Source organism: Mauremys mutica, chromosome 5, assembly GCF_020497125.1.
Source record: "Mauremys mutica isolate MM-2020 ecotype Southern chromosome 5, ASM2049712v1, whole genome shotgun sequence".
In the NCBI taxonomy this organism is placed as follows: Eukaryota; Metazoa; Chordata; order Testudines; family Geoemydidae; genus Mauremys; species Mauremys mutica.
The window spans coordinates 87,616,831-87,634,447 of record NC_059076.1 but is presented as its reverse complement, the minus strand read 5'-3'; the positions used below and the strand labels follow the sequence as shown (position 1 = coordinate 87,634,447).

At 42.9% G+C, this 17,617-nt stretch overlaps 1 protein-coding gene across 1 annotated transcript in view; it reads right to left on the bottom strand.

Annotated features, from left to right (window-relative positions):
- FGL1 (fibrinogen like 1) overlaps positions 1–17,617 on the bottom strand; it is a 52,620-nt gene that overhangs the window by 8,570 nt on the left and 26,433 nt on the right. Inside the window, exons 3-4 of the mRNA XM_045019852.1 lie at positions 11,462–11,642; positions 5,921–6,080 (exon numbers count right to left, since the gene is read on the bottom strand). Of these exons, the coding sequence (XP_044875787.1) occupies positions 5,921–6,080; positions 11,462–11,642 (341 nt within the window). The remainder of the gene's footprint in view (positions 1–5,920; positions 6,081–11,461; positions 11,643–17,617) is intronic.

The following is a 17,617-nucleotide window of genomic DNA, read 5'->3' as shown; positions in this document are numbered from 1 at the left end:
AAATCCAATGAGCCCTGACTACAAGTGCTGGGTTCAGGATGGATCAGGTGGAGAACAACCTGACACTCAGGCTGGAGTTGAGTCAGGCAGTCTCTGAGCACCAGCGGCATCAGGGGTTGGTACAGCAGTGGCTGCCTGCCCTGCTCCTGCTAGCCACTGCCACCTCACTGTGCTGTGCTAACAAGTTGTCGTGCCTCTTTTTCTGCAGCACGCACAGCTCAGGGAGGCAGCAGTGGCCAGCAGGCAGGGCATGCAGCCAGACCGTACAGGAAGGAGCCATTCGGAAACAGATCTGGGGTACAGAGAATGGGGAGCGGGAAGGCCCACCAGCCTGACTTCCGAGGCTGAGGTGGTGGCACTAACACAGGTCTTGGGAGAGGGGCCCTGGAGAGGGGGAAACTGGCCACCCTTCGGGTGTGCAGTGCTGGCTGGGGCAGTGGGTTGTGGTGGGAGAGCGGGGCTGGGGGTTATTAGCCTCAATGGCTCCCTGGAGAAACAAAGTAAAGAAAATGCATTCTGGACCAGAGGTTAGACTCTTGCAACCTGCCTTGAACCTGACAAAACCCAAATACTAGTGTCAGGTTCGGGTCGGGTATGAAACAACCCCCCAGGCTTGGGCTGGGTTCAGATTGGCTGTGGTCAAGTCAGGGTTGGGTTGGGCTTTAGAATTAGGCTTGAGCAGATCTTTATTTTTCCATCTCTAGAGTGACCCTAAGAGCCCCCTTTATGCCAACAGGTGAAGGCCACACCCAGCACGCTGTTGTCAGAATATTTAGCCAAAGAGTGTCTTGTGAGGTATCATGTAAGAACTGGTGGTAGAGTGGTCCCTAATATTACTGTGTGATGTATGTGCAGTTGGTGTGTAAAGACTTGTGTATATGTGCTGGAAATATAGTCCTAAAATATGTTCAAACCAAGCAACTTGAGTAGAGCAGATAAACAGGTTTGAAATAGACAAAGGAACGTTGTTTCACCTGTTTACCTTTGTCTCCAATGTAAATTGAGCAAGGAGAGGCCAGAGACAATGGAAGTACATTTACAGGTAAGGTAAATGAAGTAGTTAAACCAATTGAAAAAGAAAATTGATCAGACGATGAGGAAGACAGCATGGTGTCTGCACACCAGGAGAGGAAAGGAACTTTGTCTGTGTTTGCTTTTCAAAGGTTTCCTGGACTATAAAAAGAAGGGGCGAGAACCCCTTAGTTATCCATCACTTATGGAACAAAAGGGATACTACCCTCTGATTCTGTGCAAGATTTATCCCCTGGCCTGAAGGGTTAAATATTTTGGTAACCTGATGAAAGTGAGAACTGCTTAGGCAAAGATTATAACTTGCTAAAATTAAAAGATTTAGTGACTAAAATGCATGTTTTGTTTGTAACCATACCTGTCTTTTTCTCTTGCTTAGTAGCACTTAAATCTCAACCCCCTCTCCCCCTTATTCTTAGTTTTACTATAACCCATCTCATTGCTGCTATATTCAGGTGAAGAGTGAGTCCTCAGTTAACCTAACAGGGTGGTGTACACAGTGTCTCTTTGGAGGCAGCAAACTTACTAACTTCTGTGAGAGGGGCTGGACACTGCAGAAAGACATCTCTGGGGAACCCAGGAGCTAGGTTTTACTGATTGTTACCTGCAAGGAAGGTTTAGAATGGCAGAGTCTCAAGGAATTTGCGGCCAAGGCAGAGAGACTGGTGTGTCAGGGAGCTGACATACAGTTTAGCAGTAGCAAAGCTCTCACTTGCTGAGGCAGAGGAGTAACGCAGTGATTTATGGTTCTGAGTATCCTGAAGAGTGCGTCCCACTCCCCCTGTGGTCTTGTATAAATCACTTACTGTAATCTCTTTGGGGTTAATACTGATCTCAGTTACATCACTGTAAAGGCACAGTAATTCAATTTCAGTCAATCAGTGAACTAAAACCTTATTTCCCCCCATCTGAAAAATAGAAATAGTATTGGTCACTTTTTGCCTACTTGCAGGTGCTCAGCTTCTCTCAGGATCAACCCCCTGCCCCCACAAGGGTATTGTGAGGACTAGTTATGTTAAAACATAAAATGTGCGGAGTAGTTTTTAGATTAAAAGTACAATAATTCCAGAAGAACACTTTTCCTACTGGTATTTTGTGCATTTAAAAAGAGAAAATAAGTTACTGAAATAGAGCAAAGACACAAAAGTACTTAGATATCAACTGACAATAAAACCAAATACATTGCTAGCTTATGTCATATGAAATGGCAATATATGACTGTGAAAATGTGCTAATCCTTGCCTCAGGATTCACTTGTGTTTCTGCATGTTAAAGTATTGTTTACTGGTGACTGTAGAGATGTCTAGCAGTGAGGTTTAAGAGTTTGTAAAAGAGGCTAGCCAACAACCCCCTATGAAATACATAATGGATAATACAAGGTGTACTCACTACAATTAAAAGAAGTAAGCAAAGTGTCAGACATTTAAAGATCTTCATTTACTACAGTGTGTTATTACAGACTAGGTCATGAGACTGCAAAGATTATCAGGAACATATGGGTAACAGGGTAGTGCGTGTAACATCATTAAAGTTAACTGAGTATGAATTATGTAACAATATTAAAACCATATTGGACTCAGTATGGTCTGGCAGACTGAACACAGGGCTGGGAATCAGGACTTTGAGCTACAGAATTCTAAACTTCCCTTTCCCAGATTGACTTATTGTGTCTCTAACCTTTTTGTTCCTCGGTTTCCCCCAGTTATAAAATCAGGATAGTAATATTTACTAAAACTAGCCAACATTTTTGTCAAAAAAAAATTGACAGAAAATTGGGTTTTCAACAACATAATTTCTCCCCAAGTAGTACCTGCTTTACATAAAAAGTTTAACTTTTTCATAGAACCCTCATGCTTGAAAACCAATTTATAAAATAAAACAAACCACAACAAAACCCACAGTGGCGGCAGGTTTGTATAATTTTTGGTGGTGCCCAGAACAGGTCCAAGTTCCGCCCTCCCCCCCACCTGCCTTGTAAGCAGATAAATATTTTTTTAAAATAATGTAAAAATGGACTGGAAACAGTAAGCGTTTAACAGTTTCTCTGTATTACACAATATCACTATTGTAAGAAATATTTATTTAACTAAGAATATCAACTTTATTAATACTCTTTTGAATATGGATACAACCAAGCACTCTTGGATCAATAACCCTCAAAAGCAAAAAGCTCTGTCTAATTCACTATTGTACTCCAACCACATAAATCTTAATAGATTTGATTGATGAAAGCTCCTTTTCTTATCTTTTAGATTTGCCACGTCTTTCTTTTGTATAGCTTCAGTTTGCAAGCTGGGTGTCGAACTCAGGCGTCACTTTGTTCTTTTTCGCTGGGTAACTTTATTAAGAATTTATCCATTGTTGATTATTATTGCACCAAATTAATGGGGTGGGCTGAGGGGTTTGGAGTGTGGGAGGAGGCTCAGGGTAGGGCAGAGGGTTGGGTCGCAGGGGTGAGGGCTGTGGTGTGGGGCTGGGGATGAGGGGTGAGACATTCCTTTCCTCTCTCAGGCTGGAGAGCAGGCAGAACTGGCTTATTGACATGGCTGTGCAGAGCATTACTACTGGGGGTATACACTGATTTAACTGGATTTGTTGTTTTAACTGTTATACAACTATTTCAGCCTGTAAAATGCAGCTATGTTGGTGTAAAATAACCCAGTGCAGACAAGGCCTACAAATCAGACAGTCTAGCACCCACACCAATGCACCCGTAAGAACCACTTATAAAGAACAAAGGAAAGAAATGCCAACTCCTAAGCAAAGAATGGGGCTGGGGATGAGGGGTTCACAGTGCAGGAGTGGGCTCAGGGCTGAGACAGAGGGTTGGGGTGCAGGGGGGAGGGCACTGGCTGGGGGTGCGGGATCTGGGGTGGGGCTGGGGATGAGGGGTTTGGGGTGTGGGAGGGGATCAGAGCTAGGGCAGAGGGTTGGGGTGTGGGGGTGAGGGCTGTGGGGTGGGGCTGGGGCATAGGGGTTCACAGTGCAGGAGGGGGCTGGGGCAGAGGGTTGGGGTTGGAGGAGTGAGGGCTCTGGCTGGGGCTGTGGGCTCTGGGGTGGGGCTGGGCCAGGTATGAGGAGTTCAAACTTTGGGGCACAGCAGGCAGGCTGCCCCGGGGCTAGAGCCAGAAAGGAGGACTCACCCCAGCCCTCTCCCCACCAGCAGCAGCAAGCTCTGGGGGAGAAGCCTCCCTCTCCTCCCGCTCCCCCCTGGCACAACACTCACCCAAGCCCCAGGCTGCTGCTCAGAATGTCCAGACAGGATAAGCCCCCTCAGAGTCGCCTGCTGGGGGTTGGGGGCTGCGCCTCCTCCCTTCCCCCCTCTGCAAGCGCAGCAATCAGCCTGCCACTGGCACTGCTCCCTTAGTCGGCAGTGGCTAGCGAGGGAGTGCAGTGTGGAGCTGCAGGGGGCAGCCATCCCCCTCTGCCCAGGGGCAGGTGATGCAGGGACACTCCAGGGAGGCAAGCAGGGGTGGCAGGTGGGGCCGGGGGAGAGACCCAGCCCTGAACATTGGTGGAGACAGGCTCCCGGGGCCCTGAATTTGCTGGAGCACGGGCACCATGGGCCCATACAACTCACCAACCTCGAAAACCCATGCACACAAAAAAAAGCCTGAAAACCAATGAGATTTTGTTTTTCAGCCAAAAATTGAAATATTTCAGCCAAGTACATAAATATTTTGTTTCTTATATGCCACCATGGTGACTCATGAGAGTTGTAGTTCAGTTGCCTTGTGTTCCCATTCTCCTCTATATGTTGGGCTCCCCAGCCAGACTCCACCTCCCATGATATACCACAGCCAGGGATTCCCTAATTCCCGTGGTACATCATGGGAGATGTAATCCAACACAGGAGCTTGGCCTACAGAGGAGAACAGAATCATGAGGAACCTGAACTACCATTCCTATTGGGCACTGAAATGTCATTTCTGAGTCAAATTATTTTGGTTTTCAATTTTTTGCTGAAAAAACCAGGTTTTCCACCGAACACTCTCTCCTCCCCCATTTTCCAACTATTTTTAATATATACTTACCTGTCTCACAGAGTTTTTTTTAAAGGATTCCCTAGTTTAGTATTTGCATAGAACTCTAAACATGTCAAATACTACGACAGTGCTTATTAATGACATGAAAATGAACTTAGTTACACACAGTGGGACAGTGGTGCTATGAACATCTGTATTACCACAAATACTGCTGTAAAAGAAAATACTCTAGCGCAGCAAATGACCATTTTTGCTGTGGCCTTCTATGGTTAGAATTTAATGTGTCTCTAGTGTTAACTACAAATAATTAGGCCAGTGTTCCTGATAATCAGTGGGTGTTCTAATTAGAGAGGATATAACCAGAATTCTTTTGGACAGGATAAGTGGGGAAAGAAACAGCAACTTATAAATCCAATTTAGGTATATTGTCCCCTTTCCTAGGTACAGCATCTAGATACTTACATACCCCCGCATCATCACAGTATCAGAGCACCTCAAACATTATTGATTTTATCCTTGCAACACTGTGAGGTAGGTAGTTACTATTATCCCCATTTTACAAATGAGGAACAGAAAAATTAAGACCCTAAGCACAGGTGTTGTCCCAAGGGCTTCAGTGGATTGTTGTTAAAAGATGCTTAAATGTTGGATTCATTCTTAACTACTTTAAATTGGGCCTAAATAACTTACCCAGGGCCACACAAAGTCTGAGGCAAAGTCAGGAATTGAACCAAGAACTTTGGCATTCCAGTCTGGTGACTTACCTACAAAATCATCATCCGTCTCTTTTCACCGCTGATAGTCCCTTACAGGGATAGCTTTAGAGTTAATGTTTAACTTGGTCCCCCCTGGTCTCCGATGCCTGCGGTTTGTTTGTAACTATAACTGCTGGCTCCAACACCTACCTATCAAATTTCTGGCTGCCATCAGAACGTCTCTGAAAAACAGTCCAGCCTCCCCCTTCTGACATGTCACAGTAGGCAAGGAACTCACTAGGGCTCTGGAAAGGTTTCATCTTGTAAAATCCACTGCGTTTATGTCCATCGTTGTAGATCTCTGCACAATCTGCTTTCAAAATATCAGTTGAAAACAGATTTTTTCAGTCCTGTATTTATTAGTAAAAACAAGCTTCGCAAAGAGGGACTTTTATCAACATAATCAATGTATGGTAAAAATATAAAACTTGCATATTATCTTTGTCTTTTTATCATTTTCATCAATTACCATAATTACATGTTTATACAGCCTCCCCAAATATAAAAACACCCACTAACTTCAATGGGATTTCCATATACTGAGGGGGCTACAGAATTTTGCTCATTGTAGAATAGCCACAAACAGCAGGACAGAATCATCACTGTTAGGAGAAAAATAACAAACATTGAACCTGGAACACTATTGCACCTTCTACAAAATGAGTCCAAACTCACTTTCTACAGTGTGTAAAATGTTCCCATGTGATTTGATACTATTTTGCTCTTCCTTTGCATTGGTATAAGTGACTGACTAAAGTTCAGGGCAACGGGAGAATTGGGCCCAATGAATGCACAATAATTATATAATTCTATAATCTTTTTTTTCCTCGTAGGAGTTAATTTTTATATGAAAGGAGTTCTTTGTTTATATCTAATCTACCATCAAGCTGTCAGTTACACAGGAAAGACGTATAATTTTCAACTCTTTCTGTTTTTCCTGGCAAAGGTAGAGATGATTAACTGTAAGATTTACCTCTGAGAACTTTATCAACATGTTGGCTGGGATTCAGCCAACATTTTGTTTTTTTAATGGCATTTGCTGGCCAGTTTGGAACATTCTGAACTATTTTCTTTCTCCCTTGTGAAAGCCCCAGTGCATTTTAGCCCAGAAAATAAACAGTTTATACTGAAAACAAATTACTGTGCTAGGGTTTGAACAGACTATAGTAGAAAAAAGTAATGTAAATAAGATCTAAGCCAGTTGATGGGAGGAATGTAAAGAATGTTTCACTAGTTTAGAGTATAGTCTCAAATTTTCAAACACTCATGATTTTCTCAGCAGAGTCCCAAGTCTGCAAAGTACTTAAGAATGTGCTTAATTTTAAGCACATGCTTAAGTGTTTGGCTGAACTGGCACCTAGCTCCCTTAATTTACATTACTTTTTAGTAAAAGGAAAATCCTGCCTCCTCTTCTACGCAGGTGGAAGATCAGGATTTGACAACCTAACACCAGTTGCATCCACTGTGCATGGTGGAGCTCAGCTCCTTGAAGATGCCTGTGCATGACTATAGAGATGGATTGGGTTTGGGCTCTGTGGGGCAAGGACCTTACAGCCTCATTTTTCTGTGAAGTGCTCTGTGAACTGTGGATGCTATACAAATACATAACCACCCCCACTAACAGTGATATTACTCGTAATAAATACAGCAATCCAGTGACCTTTAGTCTTGTATAAAGGGGCCATTAGTATTGCAGGAAGGGAGATTCTCCCCCAAATACTGTGGGGTGAAATCTGGGTTTTAGGGGTTGGCACAGGGAGGAGGACATGCCTTTATTATAAGAAGGCATGTCATGCTGTAGGATGGAATATATATAATATACACTGGAAACTCAGCTATCCAAGCATTCAAACCTTCCTAAGAAACTGCTTGTGTCTGTATTGACTCTTGCTTATCTGCACACACCTGATATGGGAAAACTGTAGCTGAACAGTGGAGACAGGAGCATGCAGAGAGGAGAACATATTGGGCCCACTGGACTAAATTCACTCTTGGTATGATTCCATTGTCAATGGATTTGCATTATGGATAGATTTGGCCCTTTAGGACTCAGGTAGTGACTGATGACCCAGAAGGAAGAGAAGATTTTATTTAGAATTGCAACAAACCTGCTGTACTCTTGCAACACAAATGTCTTGAAAACTATCAAAGTAGCTTCATCTTTTATAGAAACAGAAGATATTCAATATGAATCTGTGATTAAGCTTTTCTCTTTTTGAACCCTTGACTGCTAGTATGGTGCCTTAGACTAGAACAAGTGGCTGATAATTTATAAAATTTTAAGATATCTTCTTATGGGTGTGTTATCCACCTTAAAATGCCCTTCAGCTGTAACAAGCCCTAAAAGAGTCTCACTGTCCTGTAAGCATTATAGATGTTAGATCAAAACCAGAGCGTCACACCCAGCATGGAAGATAATTGGTTGCTTCCACTGGCAGAATGGTTTTAATAATGAATGTGATGCATTGTTGACAGGACAAATGGGGAAAAGGAGGGAAATGTTTGGGGCTTTTTCTTTATAGTACCAGAGACAACAAAAACCCAACAATAATTAAGTTCTCCATATCTTGTTAGTTAATGTGGCAATAATGTGTGAAATATGGTGCTCTATTAGAAGAGATAATGAAATGGGGCCCAATCCTACAATTGTGCTGAGAGACCCTGCTGATTTACTTCAGTGGGAGTTCAGGGTACACTGCCTTCCTTTCATCCACCTTTTGTCTTCGTCCATTTAAAGTGCAAGCTCTGCATAGGTTTATGAGGTTTATGTCCAGTGCCTAACACAGTGAGGCCCTGCTCTCAGTTAGGGCCTCTAGATGCTACTTTAAGACAAAAAATAATAACAGTTACAGGATGCACTTAGATCAGGCTCTTAATTGAAAAAAAAAGTCATCTGTACGGACAATTGGACATTCATATTCACGTTCAGCCAGGTTTACAAAAGCATTTAAGTGCCTAAAGATGCAGATTAGTGCCTTGGGGATTTTCACAAGCCCTTAAGCAGGTTAGGTGTCTAACGCTGCCTTTCAATGGGAATTAGGCATCTAACCTGGCTAGGCATCTCTGGAAATACTATTAGGGGCCTATTGGCAGCCCTAGTCTCCTAAATACCTTTGGAAATCTGGTCTCTAACTACACTTTTTAAAATATTTTCAGTGGTTTAGTAATTGTATGGTGGTTTATGTTCACTGTTCTTCCTAGTATTTCACTCCTCCTTCAGTGGGACTGGAGATGGTAATTGGCTGACATGTGTAAGTGTTTGTCTAGACTTGGCTAATATTAGACACAGATTTAGCAGGCCATGAAGGGTGAAAGGAAGAAACCTGAGGTTTCTGTTAGCTGACTATAAGATTGCCACCCATCTGGATTTGACCTAGACAGTCCGGGTTTCAGCTTGTGTGTCCAGGTACCATTTCACAAGCCTTAGTGTCTGATTTTTTTGATCTGTGAAAACTTGCACACTGCTGATTTGAGAGACACTTACCCAGAGAATGCACACCACCATCGTGAGGAGGGGGACAGAGCCCAGCCAATCATAGCTGAGCACCCTGCCACTCAGCGAATCACAGCCCGCAGCCCTCCCTGCCCCACCCTCTCCCAACAGCCCAACTGGGGAAAGTTCGGAAAGTTTCTCAGCCTGGAGTTTGGCAGGACACAGGAAGTGGGTGGGTGTGCTGTAAATGGGGGAGCACCTGTTTCTCTTCCTTCCACATATCCACTGTGTGTGCAAGTGGGTGGGACTTTCTTCTCTCTTAGGTACTAGTGCAAATAAGTGGAGTCTCTCCTCCAATCTAGGCATCCATGTAAATGTAGGGGGAGTCCTCCCTTTCACCTCAGCTGTATGTGCAAAGGGGGAGCTTTCTTCCCCTGCTCCCCAGAACCAGTGTGCTAATGAAGCAAACTTCCCACTGTGTGCATGTGTGTGGAAATGAAGAAATTCAAATGAGTGTAAATGAAAATCCCCCTATGTTTGTGCAGATTGTGCTTATTACCCCTAGGATGTGTGAGCAGATGTACCTCAGAAGCAGCAATCCTACGGGAGGAAGGCGGGAGAGGGGCGAATGATGGGGCAGGGCCTTGCAGGGAAGAGGCGGAGACGGGTGCAGGGCCTTGAGGGTCCGGTCACCAGCCATTAGAAAGGTGGCAGTCCTAGCTGACTATCTGTTATTTATGTCTCATTTTAACAATACCCTTAAGGTAGCAAAAATCAGAAGATCAAATCCTCCATTCCAGCTGAGCTGAGCTCAGCACAGGGCAGGAGGGTTTATGAAATGGTGGCTTTAAGTCACCTTTGTGTTCTTCAATGCTGGAGGTAGTCCTGTTCCTACCATTGTAGCTCTACAGCACTAGTGGGGAGGATCCTGCAGGGGCTAGATCTGCTGGCACAAAGCAGCTGGAGTAGAGCCCAGAATCTAGCTGAATAATGAAATCATCAGCCAAACTAAAGCTAAGGTCACAAATACAAATACAAATTATATGAAGTCTGTACTGGCTTCTGGTCACCCAGTAATAGGATTCTAAAGTTTTTTATTAACTTTTATTGTTCTATATGGTCTTGCTTCATGTGTCCTGGATGAGCTGCTAGTGTCTATGCTTCTGGAAGAAATCAAGACATATAGTATTGCATTGCTGGATGTTCCTAAAATTAAATTGAAAACAGTTGGGAGTTAGACTCATTCTTCAGCTGAAAAAATATTATTAAAAACACGTTTGAAAGGGCTTTGCCCTTTCTCTTCAGTCTCTTAGCTCAGGCTCTGTTTATATTCCTAAAGAATGTGGCTCTAAACAACAGACCATAGCTGTGGGGTTTTTTTAAATTCCTTTATTTGTATCACGTTCTTTAGAGTATGGAAAATTCTTTCCCTACTGATATGGGGGAGGGATAGCTCAGTGGTTTGAGCATGGGCTTGCTAAACCCAGGGTTGTGAGCTCAATCTTTGAGGGGGCCACTTAGGAATCTGCGGCAAAAATCAGTACTTGGTCCTGCTAGTGAAGATAGGGGGCTGGACTTGATGACCTTTTGGGGTCCCTTCCAGCTCTATGAGATAGGTATATCTCCATTACACTTTTTTTTATCAGCATTTCACCTATTTTAGAATTTTAATGTCAACAGAGCAGCTGCTTTGGACTGAGATGGTGGGAAGTGAGGTCCAAAGTTGTGGGGCCCTCATGGAAAACACCCTGTCAAACAACCCCTTTTATGTTATACTGAGGGAAGCTCCATCTTGAATGCCATCATTCACTGCAGCTGTAGCAGTAACACAATAGGGGAAAGGTGGATTCTTGGATAGGTAACTGTCAGGCTTCTTAGGTTCTATAGGTCACCTTAAAGTCTAAGGTTATCACCTTAAAATCTACTCAGAAGCCAACAGGTAGCTAGTACAGATCTAGAGCACAGGTGTACTATGTTCCTGGCAAGATTTCATTTGAAAAATCATGCTGGAACATTCTGCACCAACTTCAGTTTCTGGACAGTTTCAAGGTGTAGCTCCATGTAGAATGCATTGCACAATCTGATCTCAAGACAACAAAGGCCTGGATAACAGCAGAATGCTATGTCTTGGTGGGACAGTTTCTTGGGGGAATTTTAAAGCATGACTGTAATGCTGGAGTCTCAGTTGCACTGGCCATAGAAACATATATACACTAGTTCAAATAGACACAATGTGAAAAGAAGAAATAAATTCTAACCTGCGTATTGTCTTTTTTCTCCCAGGTCAATAACACTGTTTTCATCTCCATCGTCACGATATTGAATCTCCTTCTCCTGTAAGAGCCGCACAATTTTTACCTGCTGCTGTTTCACACGATACTCCAGAAGTCTCACCTGGGCCTTGAGCCTCAGCTGCTCTTGAAAACAACTCTGTAGAGTCTAGAGGGGAAAATGCATTTTTGCTTGTAGAGTTAACATTTGTCACAGTGTGTTTAGAATTAATAAACCACTTAATTCAAGAAGACAGTTCATAGACTCATAGACTTTAAGGTCAGAAGGGACCATTATGATCATCTAGTCTGATGTCCTGAGCAATGCAGGCCACAGAATATTGCCCACCCACTCCTGTAACAAACCCCTAACCTATGTCTGAGTTATTGAAGTCCTCAAATCATGGTTTAAAGACTTCAAGGTGCAGAGAATCCTCCAGCAAGTGACCCGTGCCCCACGCTTCAGATGAAGGCGAAAAACCTCCAGGGCCTCTGCCAATCTTCCCTGGAGGAAAATTCCTTCCCGACCCCAAATATGGTGATCAGTTAAACCCTGAGCATGTGAGCAAGACTCACCAGCCAGCACCCAGGAAAGAATTCTCTGTAGTAACTCAGATCCCAACCCATCTAACATCCCATCACAGATCACTGGGCATATTTACCTGCTAATAATCAAAGATGAATTAATTGCCAGAATTAGGCTATCCCATTATACCATCCCCTCCATAAACTTGTCAAGCTTAGTCTTGAAGCCAGATATGTCTTTTGCCCCCACTACTCCCCTTGGAAGGTTGTTCCAGAACTTCACTCCTCTAATGGTTAGAAACCTTCATTTAATTTCAAGTCTAAACTTCCTAGTGTCCAGTTTATATCCATTTGTTCTAGTGTCCACATTGATACTAAGCTTAAATAATTCCTCGCCCTCCCTGATATTTATCCCTCTGATATATTTATAAAGAGCAATCATATCTCCCCTCAGCCTTCTTTTGGTTAGGCTAAACGAGCCAAGCTCTTTGAGTCTCCATTCATAAGACAGGTTTTCCATTCCTCGGATCATCCTATTAGCCCTTCTCTGTACCTGTTCCAGTTTGAATTCTTCCTTCTTAAACATGGGAGACCATGAACTGCACACAATATACCAGATGAGGTCTCACCAGTGCCTTGTATAACGGTACTAACACCTCCTTATCTTTACTGGAAATACCTCGCCTGATGCATCCCAAGACTGCATTAGCCTTTTTAACGGCCATATCACATTGGCGGCTCATAGTCATCCTGTGATCAACCAATACTCCGAGGTCCTTCTCCTCCTCTGTTACTTCCCACTGATGTGTCCCCAATTTATAACCAAAATTCTTGTTATTAATCCCTAAATGCCTGACCTTGCACTTTTCGCTATTAAGTTTCGTCCTATTACTATTACTCCAGTTTACAAAGTCATCCAGATCTTCCTGTATGATATCCTGGTCGTTCTCTGTATTAGCAATACCTCCCAGCTTTGTGTCTTCCGCAAACCTTATTAGCACATTCCCACTTTCTGTGCCAAGGTCAGTGGGAGCAGAGGGAAACCTTCCCATAGTTAGGACCCTCCTTCCAGATGGTGCTGGGGTTGCCTCTCGCACTGAGGTTGCCTCTCCGGAGGAGGGAACTCCAGTTGCTAGGAAAAGGCAGGTGTTAGTAATGGGAGATTCGATCATTAGAAATGTAGATAACTGGGTTTGTGACGACCGGGAGAACCGTATGGTGACTTGCCTGCCTGGTGCGAAGGTTGCGGATCTCTCGAGGCATCTAGACAGACTTATGTGTAGTGTTGGGGAGGAGCCGGTGGGAGGGTGGTCGTGGTACATGTAGGTACCAATGACATAGGGAAGGGTAGGAGAGATGTCCTGGAAGCCAAATTTAGGCTGCTAGGGAAGAGACTGAAATCCAGGACCTCTATGGTGGCATTCTCAGAAATGCTCCCAGTTCCACGCACAGGGCCAGGTAGGCAGGCAGAGCTTCAGAGTCTCAATGCGTGGATGAGATGATGGTGTAGAGAGGAGGGGTTTACGTTCATTAGGAACTGGGGAAACTTTTGGGATGGGGGGAGCCTATACAGGAGAGATGGGTTCCACCTAAACCAAGGTGGAACCAGACTGCTGGCACTAAACATTAAAAAGGTTGTAGAGCAGTTTTTAAACTAGGAGATGGGGGAAAGCCGACTGCTGCAGAGGAGCATGTGGATCGGACACAGACTTCTCTTAGGGGAGAGTCTAATGATAGAAAATCTCCAGGTTATAGTCAGGAGCAGAGGATGGAAGAGGATAATGTAAGGGCCGGATCAGATGATAAATATTCACATAAAAAAGAATCTGACACATCAGAAAATGGCAGACAAATAAACAGGGACAAGTTTTTAAAGTGCTTGTAAACAAATGCTAGAAGTCTAAATAATAAGATGGGTGAACTAGAGTGCCTTGTGATAAACGATGATATTGATATAATAGGCATCACAGAAACCTGGTGGACTGAGAGCAATCAATGGCACACAATCATTCCGGGGTACAAAATATATCAGAAGGACAGAACAGGTCGTGCAGGGCGGGGAGTGGCACTATATGTGAAAGAAAATGTAGATTCAAATGAAGTAAAAATCTTAAGCGAATCCACATGTTCCATAGACTCTCTATGGATAGAAATTTCATGCTCTAACAAAAATATAACATTAGGGATTTATTATCGACCACCTGACCAGGACAGTAATAGTGATGATGAAATGCTAAGAGAAATTAGAGAGGCTATCAAAATTAAGAACCCAATAATAGTGGGGGATTTCAATTATCCCCATATTGACTGGGAACATTTCACTTCAGGACGAAATGCAGAGATGAAATTTCTCGATACTTTAAATGACTGCTTCATGGAGCAGCTGGTACGGGAACCCACAAGGGGAGAGGCAACTCTAGATTTAATCCTGAGTGGAGCGCAGGAGCTGGTCCAAGAGGTAACTATAGCAGGACCGCTTGGAAATAGTGATCATACTACAATAGCATTCAACATCCCCGTGGTGGGAAGAACATCTCAACAGCCCAGCACTGTGGCATTTAATTTCAAAAGGGGGAACTATGCAAAAATGAGGGGGTTAGTTAAACAGAAGTTAAAAGGTACAGTGACTAAGGTGAAATCCCTTCAAGCTGCATAGGCGCTTTTTAAAGACATCATAATAGAGGCCCAACTTCAATGTATACCCCAAATTAAGAAACACAGTAAAAGAACTAAAAAAGAGCCACCGTGGCTTAACAACCATGTAAAAGAATCAGTGAGAGATAAAAAGACTTCCTTTAAAAAGTGGAAGTCAAATCCTAGTGAGGCAAATAGAAAGGAGCATAAACACTGCCAAATTAAGTGCAAGAGTATAATAAGAAAAGCCAAAGAGGAGTTTGAAGAACGACTAGCCAAAAACTCCAAAGGTAATAACAAAATGTTTTTTAAGTACACCAGAAGCAGGAAGCCTGCTAAACAACCAGTGGGGCCCCTTGCTGATCAAGATACAAAAGGAGCGCTTAAAGATGATAAAGTCATTGCGGAGAAACTAAATGGATTCTTTGCTTCACTCTTCACGGCTGAGGATGTTAGGGAGATTCCCAAACCTGAGCTGGCTTTTGTAGGTGACAAATCTGAGGAATTTTCACAGATTAAAATGTCACTAGGGGAGATTTTGGAATTAATTGATAAACTCAACATTAACAAGTCACCGGGACCAGATGGCATTCACCCAAGAGTTCTGAAAGAACTCAAATGTGAAGTTGTGGAACTATTAACTAAGATTTGTAACCTGTCCTTTAAATTGGCTTCGGTACCCAATGACTGGAAGTTAGCTAATGTAATGCCAATATTTAAAAAGGGTTCTAGAGGTGATCCCGGCAACTACAGACCAGTAAGTCTAACGTCAGTACCGGGCAAATTAGTCAAAACAATAGTTAAGAATAAAATTGTCAGACACATAGAAAAACATAAACTGTTGAGCAATAGTCAACATGGTTTCTGTAAAGGGAAATCGTGTCTTACTAATCTATTAGAGTTCTTTGAAGGGGTCAAGAAACATGTGGACAAGGGGGATCCAGTGGACATAGTATACTTAGATTTCCAGAAAGCCTTTGACAAGGTCCTTCACCAAAGGCTCTTACGTAAATTAAGCTGTCGTAGGATAAAAGGTCCTTTCGTGGATTGAGAACTGGTTAAAAGACAGGGAACAAAGGGTAGGAATTAATGGTAAGTTCTCAGAATGGAGAGGGGTAACTAGTGGTGTTCCCCAAGGGTCAGTCCTAGGACCAATCCTATTCAATTTATTCATAAATGATCTGGAGAAAGGGGTAAACAGTGAGGTGGCAAAGTTTGCAGATGATACTAAACTGCTCAAGATAGTTAAGACCAAAGCAGACTGTGAAGAACTTCAAAAAGATCTCACAAAACTAAGTGATTGGGCAACAAAATGGCAAATGAAATTTAATGTGGATAAATGTAAAGTAATGCATATTGGAAAAAATAACCCCAACTATACATACAATATGATGGGGGCTAATTTAGCTACAACGAGTCAGGAAAAAGATCTTGGAGTCATCGTGGACAGTTCTCTGAAGATGTCCACGCAGTGTGCAGAGGTGGTCAAAAAAGCAAACAGGATGTTAGGAATCATTAAAAAGGGGATAGAGAATAAGACTGAGAATATATTATTGCCCTTATATAAATCCATGGTACGCCCACATCTCGAATACTGTGTACAGATGTGGTCTCCTCACCTCAAAAAAGATATACTGGCACACAAAAAGGTTCAGAAAAGGGCAACTAAAATGATCAGGGGTTTGGAGAGGGTCCCATATGAGGAAAGATTAAAGAGGCTAGGACTCTTCAGCTTGGAAAAGAGGAGACTAAGGGGGGATATGATAGAGGTATATAAAATCATGAGTGATGTGGAGAAAGTGGATAAGGAAAAGTTATTTACTTATACCCATAATACAAGAACTAGGGGTCACCAAATGAAATTAATAAGCAGCAGATTTAAAACAAATAAAAGGAAGTTCTTCTTCACACAGCGTACAGTCAACTTGTGGAACTCCTTACCTGAGGAGGTTGTGAAGGCTAGGACTATAACAGCGTTTAAAAGAGAACTGGATAAATTCATGGTGGTGAAGTCCATAAAAGGCTATTAGCAAGGATGGGTAAGGAATGGTGTCCCTAGCCTCTGTTTGTCAGAGGATGGAGATGGATGGCAGGAGAGAGATCACTTGATCATTACCTGTTAGCTTCACTCCCTCTGGGTCATCTGGCATTGGCATTGGCCACTGTTGGTAGACAGATACTGGGCTAGATGGACCTTTGGTCTGACCCAGTACGGCCGTTCTTATGTTCTTATGTTCTTATTAAATAAGATTGGTTCCAAAACCGATCCCTGAGGAACTCCACCAGTAACCTCTCTCCAGCCTGACAGTTCACCCTTCATTATGACCCGTTGTAGTCTCCCCTTCAACCAGTTCCTTATCCACCTTTCAATTTTCATATTGATCCCCATCTTTTCCAATTTAACTAATAATTCCCCATGTGGAACCGTATCAAATGCCTTACTGAAATCGAGGTAAATTAGATCCACTGCATTTCCTTTGTCTAAAAAATCTATCATCTTCTCAAAGGAGGAGATCAGGTTGGTTTGGCACGATCTACCTTTTGTAAAACCATGTTGTATTTTGTCCCAATTACCATTGACCTCAATGTCCTTAACTACTTTTTCCTTCAAAATTTTTTCCAAGACCTTGCATACTACAGATGTCAAACTAACAGGCCCGTAGTTACTCGGATCACTTTTTCCCCCCTTTCTTAAAAATAGGAACTATGTTAGCAATTCTCCAGTTGTACGGTACAACCCCTGAGTTTACAGATTCATTAAAAATTCTTGCTAATGGGTTTGCAATTTCATGTGCCAGTTCGTTTAATATTCTTGGATGAAGATTATCTGGGCCCCCCGATTTAGTCCCATTAAACTGTTTGAGTTTGGCTTCTACCTCGCATGTGGTAATATCTACCTCCATATCCTCATTCCCATTTGTCATCCTACCATTATCCCTAAGCTCCTCATTAGCCTCATTAAAGACTGAGGCAAAGTATTTGTTT